This window comes from Globicephala melas, chromosome 13 (assembly GCF_963455315.2).
Source record: "Globicephala melas chromosome 13, mGloMel1.2, whole genome shotgun sequence".
Lineage (NCBI taxonomy): Eukaryota > Metazoa > Chordata > Mammalia > Artiodactyla > Delphinidae > Globicephala > Globicephala melas.
Genome location: NC_083326.1, coordinates 77,650,763 through 77,663,198, shown reverse-complemented (window position 1 = coordinate 77,663,198; position 12,436 = coordinate 77,650,763). Strand labels below are relative to the sequence as shown.

The window sequence follows — 12,436 nt, the reverse complement described above, 5'->3', positions numbered from 1 at the left end:
ACCTCCCATCCCCGCCCCCTGGCCCCCAGAGGTGCCCGTCGAAAGGGAAGGAAGTGAGGTAGCCATTGCCTGAACTTGGGGGAATTTTATAGAGATGGTGTACGGGGACATCGTTCCTCAGTCAACTCTGAGGAGTTTTCCAAGCACATCCAGAGAACTTCCGTGGGAGGGAGTGTGGTCTAGTAACTCCCTCCCAGAGCAGGGGTTCTGGAATCAGACTGCCTGAGTTCAAATCCCCACTCAGCCATTCATACACTGTGTGACCTTGGGCTACTTCTTAACCTCTCACTGCGTTTGTGTTTTCCTCTGGAAAACAGGGATAAAACCAGCAACTGCTGGGAGTGTAAAATGGTGTAGCTGCTGTGGGAAACAGTTTGGTGGTTCCTCAAAAAGTTAAACACAGAATTACCATATGACCCAGCCATTCCACTCCTAAGTATTTACCCAGAAAAACTGTGTTCAAACAGATACTTCTACACAAATGTTCAAAGCACTGCTATTCCCAATAGCTAAAAAGTGGAAGCAATCCAAATGTCCATCAATGGGTGAATGGATAAACAAAGGGTGGTCTATCCACACAATGGAATATTATTCAGCCATTAAAATGGAACGAAGTGCTGATTTCTGCTACAATGTGGATAAATCTTGAAAATATGATGCTAAGTGAAATAAGCCAGACACAAAAGGTCACATAATGTATGATTCCATTTATATGAAATGCCCAGAATAGGTAAATCCACAGAGGTAGAAAGCAGATTGGTGGTGGCCAGAGGGAAGGGGGAGTGACTGAATGGGTACGGGGTTTCCTTTTGGGGTGATGAAAATCTCTTAGGACTAGATAGAGGTGATGGTTGCACAGCACCATAAATGTACTGACTGGCACTGAATTGTATACTTTAAAATGATTGCTGGGACTTCCCTGGTGGTCCGGTGGAAGACACCACGCTCCCAATGCCGGAGGCCCGGGTTCGACCCCTGGTCAGGGAGCTAAGATCCCACATACCGCAACTAAGCCCATGCACCACAACTAGAGAAACCCACAGGCCACAATGAAGACCCAGCACAGCCTAAATAAATAAACAAACAGACAAATAAATAAATAAATGTCAGTTCTTGAAGACCCACCGAAGCCAAAATAAACAAATAAATGTCAGTTCTAATTCATAAAAATAAAATAAAATAAAATAAAATAAAATAAAATAAAATAAAATGATTGCTGGTTAATTTGATGTTATGTGAATTTTACCTCAATTTTTAAAAAACCCACAAAACAACAGCACTTGCCTTGTGAGACAGATGTCAGAGGGAAAAGGGTTCGAGCAGGGCCTGGCCCACGTGCAGGGCTGACTCCACATCAGCTGTTCCTATTGCCATCAGCGTTGTTACTCTGAGGTTTGCAATCTCTGGCAGGTTATTTAACTCAGTTTCTGCTCTGTGCAGAGAGATATCAACAGTATCTACCTCCCAGGATTGCTAAGATTAAACAAGACGATGTCTTCAGTAGACTATAAACTCCAAGAGTATGTAGATTTTTGTCTACTTTGTACTTTGATACTGATGTATCCCTGTGCCTAGGACAGTGCCTGGCACACCTCTGGCATTTAGTAACTATTTCTTGAACAAATGGCAGTGCTTAACACACTGCCTGACTCCTGGTAATTGTTCGGCAAGGTTTACTTGCATTTATTACTATTGGTCTGGTTGCTGCATTTCTTTGAACGTTTGCTGCATGTTCCTTTCTAGCACAGGGAAGTGAGTACTACTTTGCCTTGTAGATTTTGGTGTCTTCATGACAGAGGTATCTGGACACCTACCATATATGAGAGGTTTGAGCTGAGCTGACGATGGAGTCTAAGCTCTCACTGAGGTTACAAGAGGAGGTGATGAGAGTTAGTGTAGCTGTCTAGACTATCAACTCATCCACTCACCCGTCCATCTACCAACCTGTCTGTCCATCCTTCTAAACATCCATCTACCCATCTAAATATCCATCCATCCATCCATCCATCCATCCATCCATCCAAGTACCCATCCATCATCTATCTAAATACCCATCCATCCATCTCCCATCCATCTATCCACACAATCACTGGACTATCCATCTGTCCACATACCCACCAACTTTCCCATCTAGCCATCCAATGCATCCATCTACCTATATATCCATTCACCCATCCATCTACCCACCCAAACATATATACATACATACAATGAATGCTTCCGAGTGCACATCAGATGCTGGTGATCCATCAACAAAGAAACCAGATGCATTCATTTTCCACTGTCACAGAGGTTACAGTCGAGTAGAGCAGGCAGACAATTAAACAAGCAATTACACTCAGGGTGGTGAGTGCTAGAACAGGGAAAGTACAGGATACTGTGAGAGTCCCCAGTAGGGGCACCATGCCTCACCTGAAGGGGCAGGGGAGGTTTCTAAGAGGCTGTGATCTGCAGGAGGAGCAGGAGGTGGTTAAGACACAAGAAAGGAAAAGGGTCTTTGAGGTAGAAAGGCAGCACACAGCTGACTCTGGAAGCTGTAAGGGTTAGTTACTCAGTCTCAGTTTTCTCATCTGGAAAATGGGGACAGAACATCTACCACATGTCAGATTGGCACTAGTTGGTGTATGGAAGGAAATGAAAGAAGAAGGGTCTGGCTGAAGCACAGGGAACAGAGGGAAGAGGGGCAGGAGAGAGTGAGAGGAAGACTAAGGATGCTGGATAGGCAGGTGGGCTGCAAAGCCTCACTTGCTTCCTCTCTAGGCAATGACAACCCACCCCTCATTTCACCCACATACATAAAGTCTTTTTATGTTTGCAGCATCTCAAACGGGGTTTTGCAAACATCTCAATTTTCTAAGGGAAGAAACATGTCCAGGCACATGTAGTGACTCAGCCAAGGCCCCGCGGCTGGAAAGTGGCAGGGTCAGGAATGGCCCAGGAATTCCGACATCCATTCAGCGCTGGGCAGATGATCTCCTGACGTGGCCATGGCCTCGGGAGTTGGAAGATGTGAATTCTGATTCTATAACGGACCAGCTGGGTGTTTTTTGGACAAAATATCTCATCCCTCTTTCAGCCACAGTACAGGGTAAGTGAAAAAATGGCCACCCAAAGATACCAGGTCCCAAACCCTGGAAGCTGTGAATGTGACCTCATCTGGAAAAAGGGTATTTGAAGACACAATGAAGTTAAGGCTCTTGGCACGGGGAGAGTATCCTGGATTGTCTGGCTGGGGCCCAAATGCAGTCACATGTATCTGTATGAGACAGATAGAAGGAGACGTCATACACAGCAGAGGCCAGGTGACCGCAGAGGCAGACTGGAGTGATGCTGCCATGAGCTAAGGAATGCTGCCAGCTACCAGAAGCTGGAAGACGCAAGGAAGGATCCTCCCCTAACATCCAGCACCGCCCCCCCACCACACCTCTGACACCTAGATTTCGTTTCAGTGACACTGATTTTGGACTTCTGACCTCCAGGACTGTGAGAGAACAAATTTCTATTGTTTTCAGCCCCAGGCATGTGGTTATTTATTATAGCACCACAGGAAATGAATACAGTGGGCCCTCTGTATCCGTAGGTTCCTCGTCTGTGGATTCAACCAATCTCACACAGAAAATCCGAGGATGCGGAACCGCAGATGTGGAGGACCAAATGGAAGGGACTTGAGCGTCCACGGATTTTGGTATCCGAGGAAGATCTTGGAACCAATCCCTCGCAGATACTGAGGGATGACTGTACTCAGCTTTTCATCTAGAAAGTGGTGATAATAATCTCTCTCACTCAGAGGGGTGTTGAGAGCCTTATATGAGTCAAGACATGGGAAAGAATCTAGCAAGAACCAGAATGCACTAGGCAATGAGTAACCATTCTCTATCTGTTTTCCTTATCTTTCTCCCATACCCACTGTGAGGTACAGCTTGGGCCCTGAAGCTGAAGCCCTGGGCTGGAGTCCCAACTCTACCACTTAATAGCTGTCTGCCTGCTCAACCTTCCGTCTCCTCCTCATGAATGACAGGAACTGTACCTCCCTGAGAGGAACAGCAAGAGGCTACATAAGGTAATGCATACATGAAGTGCTTAGTACAGTCTCAGGTTCACAGTCGGTGCTCAACAACTGCGAGCCATTATTATTCCAGGCAGTCAGTGCGGAGCCAGCTTCCTCACATGCCTGGATTCACGTCTCCTGCCTTCAACAAAGTGCCACAACCGCTATGAAGGAAGAGGTTCAGGGCATCTAGAACCCAAGGGGCACTGAACCCAAGGAGGGGGTCATGGGAACCCTGATTTGTAGCCGGTTGGTCAGAAGTACAGGTGCCAACTTGGGGCTGGTGACTGGCATCTGAAGTGACGGGGGCAGTCTTGCGGGACTGAGACCTTATCCTGTGGGATCTGACACTATCTCGAGGTGGACAGTGTCAGAACTGTGTTAAACTGAAGGATACCCAGCCGGTGTCAGAGAATTACATGATGTGTGGAAAACCCACACATCTGGTGTCGGAGGTATTGAGTGTGTGTGTGTACAGAAGAAACACAGGAGTGTGTTTTTCCTATACACCTGGCCAGTGATTTGATCAGTTGTCACTCAAGACAGATGGTCAATTCCAACCCGCTCTTCTGCCAACCAATGCCTGGGACAAATTCTGAGCTTTCTGACCTAACCGTGACGTCTTTTCCTCACACTGCTCAGTCCTCTGAATTACAATGATTATCCCCCAAGACCTCTTCATCCCAACACCTCCTGCAGGCCTCTCCCTAAGGTACACGCCAAAGAATCACTGCCACCAGTCTGCTTCCTGTGTCCATGGCAGGCGTCACTCATGGATCACAGAGTCCTTTTCTTCTGAGCCTCGGCACCCTCTATATAATGTGCCCCAGAAGCCACAAAGAGTCAAAAACCTTTGAGAGCCATCCTTCCCTGGGAGAAGCAGGACCCAGGGCATGTCAATGTGCTTTTTTTCCTTCCTTGGGTGAAATTTAGATGAAAATTGCGTCAAGGCCAGCTCTGAACAACAAAACTTAGTAAATGCACTTGGAGAGCAGAGGCGTGACAAGAAGTTGGTGACAATAAAGAATGATGCTCAGCTTCAAGGGATGACAAGAGGTGGGAGACAGGATCTACTAGCTCAGGCTCTGTTCATTTGATGCACTGACATTAGCTCTGCCCAAGTCCAACCTTTCCTTCTCCAGAAGGCATCCTGAAACCCCTGCATGATTGGCGTGATGGGCCTACCTTGGACTTGACGGCCAGGATGATCTTGGGCAGGGCCACGACGAGGCACTTGAGGGCGATGGTGATGTACTTGAGCACAAAGTCTGCGATGCCCACGATCCACAGCAGGTCAAAGAAGTCCAGCGTCTCCAGGTTGGGCTTCAGGAATATGAGGCTGGGGGAGGAGTCAGAGAGTCAGGATGCTCACTTAGGGTCACTGGCCCTTAGGGGCCCTTCTACTCATTCTAGGAGCCTTGTAAATATTACCTGTAGAAAGAGCACTAAGCTGGGAGTCAGATATCTGTGCCCTGTTCCTGAATCTGCTATTAACTTGCTGTGTGACCTCAGGTGGGTATCTTAACCTCTCTGAGCCTCAGTTCCCCTGAGAGTTAAATGATGAGACTGGCCTAGAGCATCATTAGTTAAGGTCCCCTCCAGTTTTATCGGCCACAAAAGGCTTCACAAGAGGAAACAAAAGGAAGGAAGGAAGGCCAACCAATAACATGAAGGAGGGAGAGAGAGAGAAGGAGGGAGGAGGGATTTGATGTGCAGACGCTGTGCTAAGCAATTTACTCACTGTATCTCATTGTCCTGCAGAGTGAGCACTGCTCATCCCCACTTTATAAATGAGGCCCTGAAGCTTGGAGATGTGAAGTTAAGTTGCCCAAGGTCACACTGCATGATAAGCATATGGGCATCAGTATCAGACAGACTTGAATTTGAATCCAGGCCTCTCCATTACTGGACCCTAGGCAGATAATGTTCTCTCTGTAAGCCTCAGTGTTCTCATCAATAAAATGGGAATCGGTCCCTCCCTCAGTGTTACTGGTGGAATTCAATGAGATAATAGGTATACTACTGACTCTGTCATGCAGCAGTGATAATGATAACAACATCTCTACGGGGCAGGCACTGTTATCTACCCATTTTGCAGATGAGAAAAAAGAGGCACAGAAAGGTAAATGAACATGCACAAGGTCCTACAAATATGATGGAACGGTGGTGGATTCGAACCCAGGTGTCCCGGCTACAGCTACTGCTCTCAGTCCTTATTCCACAGCAGTACTACTCGGAGTGTGTAAACCCATTTTACCCATCCGTGACCAGGTAAGTCACACTCAATTTCTGTACTTCCCTCCCTGGGGACAGACAACAAGTCATTCTCGAATTGGCACTGATCCATAGACCACATGCTGAGTAGCACTGCTCTCCATCACCTCTGTGGATGATGGTATTAATAATATCTTGGCTTTCTACAGCATGCTGGCCCTAGTCTACATGCTTTGCATGTCTCAAGTCATTTCATCTTCCCAAAGGCTCTATGTGGTAGGCACTATGATTATCGCATCTTGAGCTGGGGAATCTGGAGCGCTCCGACGTGGAGTCACCGCCCACAGCATCTCAGCTAGAATGTGGCGCTAGGATTGGAACCAGCACCCAAACTGTGCTGGTCCCCTCGCTTTTCCTCCCGCCAGATTAGAGGCTCCAAGCAAAGGTCACTCCGAGTCCTGCCTGTCCACCAAAAAGCAGGGGACAGTGCACACAGCCCAGAGTGAATGCTTTCTAAACGCTTCCCACATGCTCCGCTGGGCTGGTGGAAAACGGTGCAAACTGAGACCCCCTGAGGACAGCATCCTAGGAATGAACTGGTCTGTTTTTGTACTTTTATTTTTAAAAGTCAATTTCTATTTTGAAGAGCGAGAGTAGGGTTAAATCAATGAAAATAATCTATTTTTGCAATCTCTCATGATACCTTTGGTGTCCTTCCACATCTGAGCCCTGTCTCTGTGGGATGCCTCGTCTGCAAGTCTGAGTGGCATCCGAGTTACGATATGGGGAAAGGCTGGCAGCCCTGAGCTCCCCTTTTTGTCTCTGCTCTTGTCCCTCCCTGGGCACAACCCAGGCTGGCTGGTTGACTTCCATGCCCTGCTTCTCTATTATGCATCTCTGATCGCAAAAGAAATGAAGATCTGCCCTCCACTTTCCATTTGATCTCAGAGACACCGATCTGTTAAATTCACCCACGTAGGTTTTAGTTCATTGTCTTAGAGTTTTTTCTGTTTTGGCTTTTGGAGCCAGAAAGATGCCCAAGTGTTTTTCCACAGATTGATCACTAAGTCCACTTATTTCTAACGTACACTATGAACTTTAATGGATGGATACATTTTATTGTCAGTTTTCTGCCCCATTAGCCAACACCCCCAATAGACAAAGTAATTTATCATAAAAGAATAATATTATGATATGATTATGACATATCAAATGTTTCACAGTTTGCCCAGTACTTTTCACATATTATTAACATTTGGCCTCTCTGATAATTAGCCTGTGGGTGGGTAATGACCTTCAGGTGGGTAAGGCAGAAATTAACTTGCTCTCGGTTTCACTAATGCAGAAACTAGGCGAGGTTCCAAGAGGTTCCACTGTTTGCCGAAGGGCACAAAGCTGGTACGTGGCAAGACTAAGAACCTCTGACACTGGTCATCAGACTTCAAATCCGGGGATGATTCAAAGCCTCTGTTACCTACTGGGACTAAGGCTTATTAGAAAGGGTTTCATTAAGCCAAAGTTTCCTCACCTGTAAAACAGGGACAGCAATACCCTGCTGAGTGGGAGGGCAAAATAAGATAATGGCTATTGGTAGCATTTACAAACCCACTCTAGACCACTGACATCAGTAAGGAAGGAGGCTCAGCTCTGCTGCTTTTCTCCGGGTCACTCTCTTTCTCTTTGTGTGCTGCCAGTTTGACTCAGCACTGGTTTGATGAGGGCACAGAGGTCTGAGCCTGTGAATGTGATCATGCCCAGAGAATGGCATGAGCTGGAAATTCCTCCAAGGTTCTGGGAGACTCCATCTCCTCTACCCTCCACCAGGACCTTGATCTTCTGGGCCAGGCAACTAATGCAGTGTGCGGGAGGCATGCTGATGCCTTGGAACTAACTTCCCAAATTGCTTTCATGCAACTTCGGGTGGCCCCAGAAAGTGGTGAAATGGGTCACTCCTCAAAGTCCATTTTTAAAACAGAGGGGCATGATCTGAAAACTTGGCTTGAGTTTCAACCCTGTGCCAGAGACCATTACTGGCCAGTCCTCCCCCCCCCCCCACGCACTATGTGGCTACTAGAAAATGCAAAATTACACATGTGGCTTGCATTATATTTCTATAAAGAATTATGCTCTAGGCACGTGTATATGACAACAGGGTGGGATGTGAAAGTTACAACATGACCTTGAGCTACTGCATTGTTCTCAAATGATGGGGCTGTGGGTCCTGAGTCCAACAAAGCCCCCCACTTTCTCACTGGGGGTCAGACTCCCCTGCTCACCTGTTATACAGCTGCTGGGAACTGAACGTGTAGAGCACATACAGGGTGTTCCCCGCCAGAAAGGCTAAGATCCACAAAATGACCAGCACCGACCTCTTCTCCTAGAGACAAAGCAAGAGATCTGTGGAGATGCTGAAACGCCAAAGGTGCACCTGGCAGGATATTCCAGAATGTTCCCCAACAAAGGGCAAATTTTCCCTTTCTCAAAGGTTTGGAGGAAGCGGGGCTAATGGTGAAAGGAAGGGCATTGGCATCTTTCCATCCCACTGGAACCTAAGGGATGGTTACAGAGAAGGTAACAGAAATGTGTGAACCTGCTTGGAGATCCAGAGAGTCAGGAGGGCACCATGGTTAGCAAATCAGACTCTGGAGCTGGGTGGCCTGGGTTCAAATCTTTGGTCTATTATCTGGAGGCTGTCCAACCCTGGGCAATTACTTAAACTCTTTACATTTCTCTGTAAAATGGGTATACATTGTATCTCTCTTCTAGAGTCTGAGAATTAATGTACATGAACTGCTTAGAACAGTACCTGGCATGTAAGAAATGTTAGTTTACATATACTGTTAGGAACTGAGGCACAGAGAAACTAAGTAACTCTGGCTCAAGGGCACATGTTTTAAGCTCCAGTGTCCTCATTAAAAAATGAGGTTTAGGGACTTCCTGGTGGTGCAGTGGTTAAGAATCCGCCTGCCAATGCAGGGGACATGGGTTTGAGCCCTGGTCTGGGAAGACCCCACATGCTGTGGAGCAGCTAAGCCTGTGTGCCACAACTACTGAAGCCCATGTGCCAGAGCCCATGCTCCACAACAAGAAGCCACTGCAATGAGAAGCCCGCGCACCGCAACGAAGAGTAGCCCCCGCTCGCCACAACTAGAGAAAGCCCGCGTGCAGCAACGAAGACCCAACGCAGCCAAAAATAAATAAGTAAAATTTTTTTTTAAAATCAGGTTTTGTTAAGGATTAAGTAAACTTGATAAATGTAAACATTCAGTCTGGTACAGGCTCACATTTCAGGCTCACTAAATGGTAGGACTTGTTCTGACTTTACAACCCAGCAGTAGATTCAGATCGACAGGTTGGAAACTTCTGTTCTAACTTTTTCCGGCATGGACCTTTGGGCTACTGCCCTGGACTGACCATTCAACACAGGGCCACATTTATAGGATTAAATTCAAACTCGTACACATGGATGTCAAAGCCCTTTGCAATCTAGCCCCGTTTCTCTTTCTCCAGCCTTGTTTCTGATTAGTCCCCAGGAAGATAAGCTGGGAAACCTTCTCAGTTGGCTGTTTCTCAGTAGTCTCTCAGCCTGACAGCAACCTAAGGAAATTTCTAGATGAGGCGTAGAGCAGGGCATTCCTGCCTGTGTACCCTGGGATACATAATCAGACCCCCGTGCTGCTGACAAGCTGAAAAGCTTGTCTTTTCCTGGACCAGGGCGGCTGCATTGCTGGAATAAGATGAGGTCATAACTTTCACAGTGTAACCTTCCCTGTGGTTTCGGTAAATGCTCCACTGTCTCCAGACACAGCTCAGTGCTCGACACACCGTTACAACACACGTTTCCATAGTGTAGACAAAATAAATGCATCTCCATCCACCCATTATTCCAGGAGGGGTCAAGGTTAACGGCCTGAGAAACCACCTCCAACCAACCAACTGCTCTTATCAATGTGATTAATCCACTCGGCAGCCCTTTTTATGCCAATAAATAATAGATTCCGGTTTAATCCCCTGTAAATCCAAACCAAAAGTGGAAGAGAAAGGGAATTAGCAATGCTCCGAGAAGCCAGACTCTGAAGGACAAATGGGGTACTTCTCCAGTAGTAAGTTGAGATTCCTAAACTTACTACGAGTCATGCAGACTCTCTTCCACTGAAATATGCACAGACAGGCAAATCATCACCTGTGTCTTCATAGGGTTCAAAGACCCCTAGAAGCCTGTCCATGGATACAGGCATCCCCTTGCCCCTAAAATTCAAGTCAAGGCACCACGCGGATGTTACTGCATCTGAGAAAGAGCCACGGCCCCAATAGTCTCCACTATGACATTGAGCAACCTGCTGTTCTAACAGCAGCAGAAAGGGGTCTGCATGAAGAAGATGAGACTAAGGGTCAAGAAGAACCTCTGGCTCCATGCCCAACTCCAGACTTCAATGTGCTCATGTATCAAATAAAGACTGAGCTGGCATCTGTGCCTCATGGACGCCTAGGTGCTTCTGAGAAAGCAGACGACCCCAGAGCAAGGTCAGAGAGGATGGTGGCTATTATAGGATCACATGTGCAGCAGAAAATAGGCTTGTTAAAAATAGCTCAATTAAGTTGTTCCTATGAGCCAGGCACTGCACTAAACACCTTCCATGCACCATCTCATTTAATCCTCTCGATGGGTGTATGAAGTTGGTGTGGCAGTTCGTTTTCCAGAGGTGGCACCTGAGGCTGTGATCAGTGAGGTAACCCATCCAAGGGCTTGCAGGAGGGTGGAGGAGCTGGAATTTGAATCTGGGGGGTAGTACAGGCTCTGGGCTCAATGCCTGGGTTCATATCCTGATGCCACCCTTCACGCTGGCTGTGTGGCCTTATTATGTCTTAGCCAAGAAATTCTGGGCCACTACTTCCTCACTGGGAAAATGAGTTCAGAATGATTTTGTCTCCCTCCCAGGTTGCTGGGATGAAACTGCAAGAGGAGCTGTGTAATGGGTCCAGCACCGTGCTGGACATGGTTAGTGCTCGGCAGATACCAGAGGGCATTCGGGGTGACGGTGGTGAAGCCGTACAGCCACCCAGCAGTGCCCGTGGGGCGGCCTTAACCATGGGCATGGGTTGGAAGTGAGCTAACTGATTGAATGCCGGGAGGATAAGGGGAATGGGCCAGGGGCACATGGGGAGAGGCTGCTGTTGGAAGGGAGAAGGATGGCACATCCGGGGATCTGCCCAGGGTGGGAGGCAGAAGAATGGCCTCCCAAAGGTGTTCCTGTCCTAATCCCTGCAACCTGTGAATATGTTAGGTTACACGGCAAAGGGCAATAAAGGTTGCAGGTGGAGTTAAGTTTGCTAATCAACTGACCCTGTGTGAGGGACAGTCTCCTGGATTATCCAGGAGGGTCCAATGTAATCACAAGGGTCCGTAAAAGTGGAAGAGGGAGACAGAAGAGGAGAGTCAGAGGGAGATGTGTCTATGGAGGGATGGTCACAGAGATACAACGTTGCTGGCTCGAAGAAGGAGGAAGGGGCCATGAGCCAACGAATGTGGGTGACTTCTAGAACCTGGAAAAGGCGAGGAAAGAGACTGTCCTCTGAACCCTTCAGAAGGAACACAGTCCTGTTGACACTCTGATCTTAGGCTAGAGGGACCCACTTCAGGCTTTGATCTACAGAACTGTGAGTAATCCCTCTGTGTTGTTTTAAGCCACCGAGTTTGTGGTCATTGGTTACAGCAGCCCCAGGAGAGTAATTTACCAGGTGACTCACCTTTAGAGAGACCTGCTCCCGGAGCGTGGAGTTGGCATAGGCGAAGGTGCTGGCCATCCCGATGCACACAGCAATGCCTGCAGGACAGAGGAGGGGCCGAGACCACCCACTTAGACTCGTCAGACCTGGCCCGGGCTTACTACGGACAATCCCTGGTCCCCTCGGGGTTGACACGCTAACCACAGAGGAGAGAGAAAATCCCATTTCTGGGGCATTTGGGCTGCCATGTATATCACTGGGAACCCCAAGCCACTCTGAGAAGAGGCCTCTGACTTAGGGATGGGATTGAGGCCCGCCACTGTGGGCGTATTTTATAGAACCAGTTAGAAGCATGGGCTGTGCAGTCTGGTAAGACCTGTGTTCAAATCTCGGCTTGGACTAATCACTGCACCTCTCTGAGCCCCAGTTTCCTCCTCTGTAAAACAG

General features: G+C 47.8%; 1 protein-coding gene across 6 annotated transcripts in view; it reads right to left on the bottom strand.

Annotated features, from left to right (window-relative positions):
• Window positions 1-12,436, bottom strand: part of RNFT2 (ring finger protein, transmembrane 2) — a 66,706-nt gene that overhangs the window by 44,436 nt on the left and 9,834 nt on the right. For 5 of the 6 annotated variants that reach the window (XM_060311024.1, XM_030860421.2, XM_030860424.2 and 2 more), the window contains 3 exons: window positions 12,011-12,087; window positions 8,539-8,639; window positions 5,234-5,387 (listed from right to left, as the gene is read on the bottom strand). In XM_060311024.1, the coding sequence (XP_060167007.1) occupies window positions 5,234-5,387; window positions 8,539-8,639; window positions 12,011-12,087 (332 nt within the window). Of the gene's footprint in view, window positions 1-726; window positions 3,257-5,233; window positions 5,388-8,538; window positions 8,640-12,010; window positions 12,088-12,436 lie in introns of those variants that run through there. The other variant, XM_060311025.1, reaches the window with a different exon arrangement.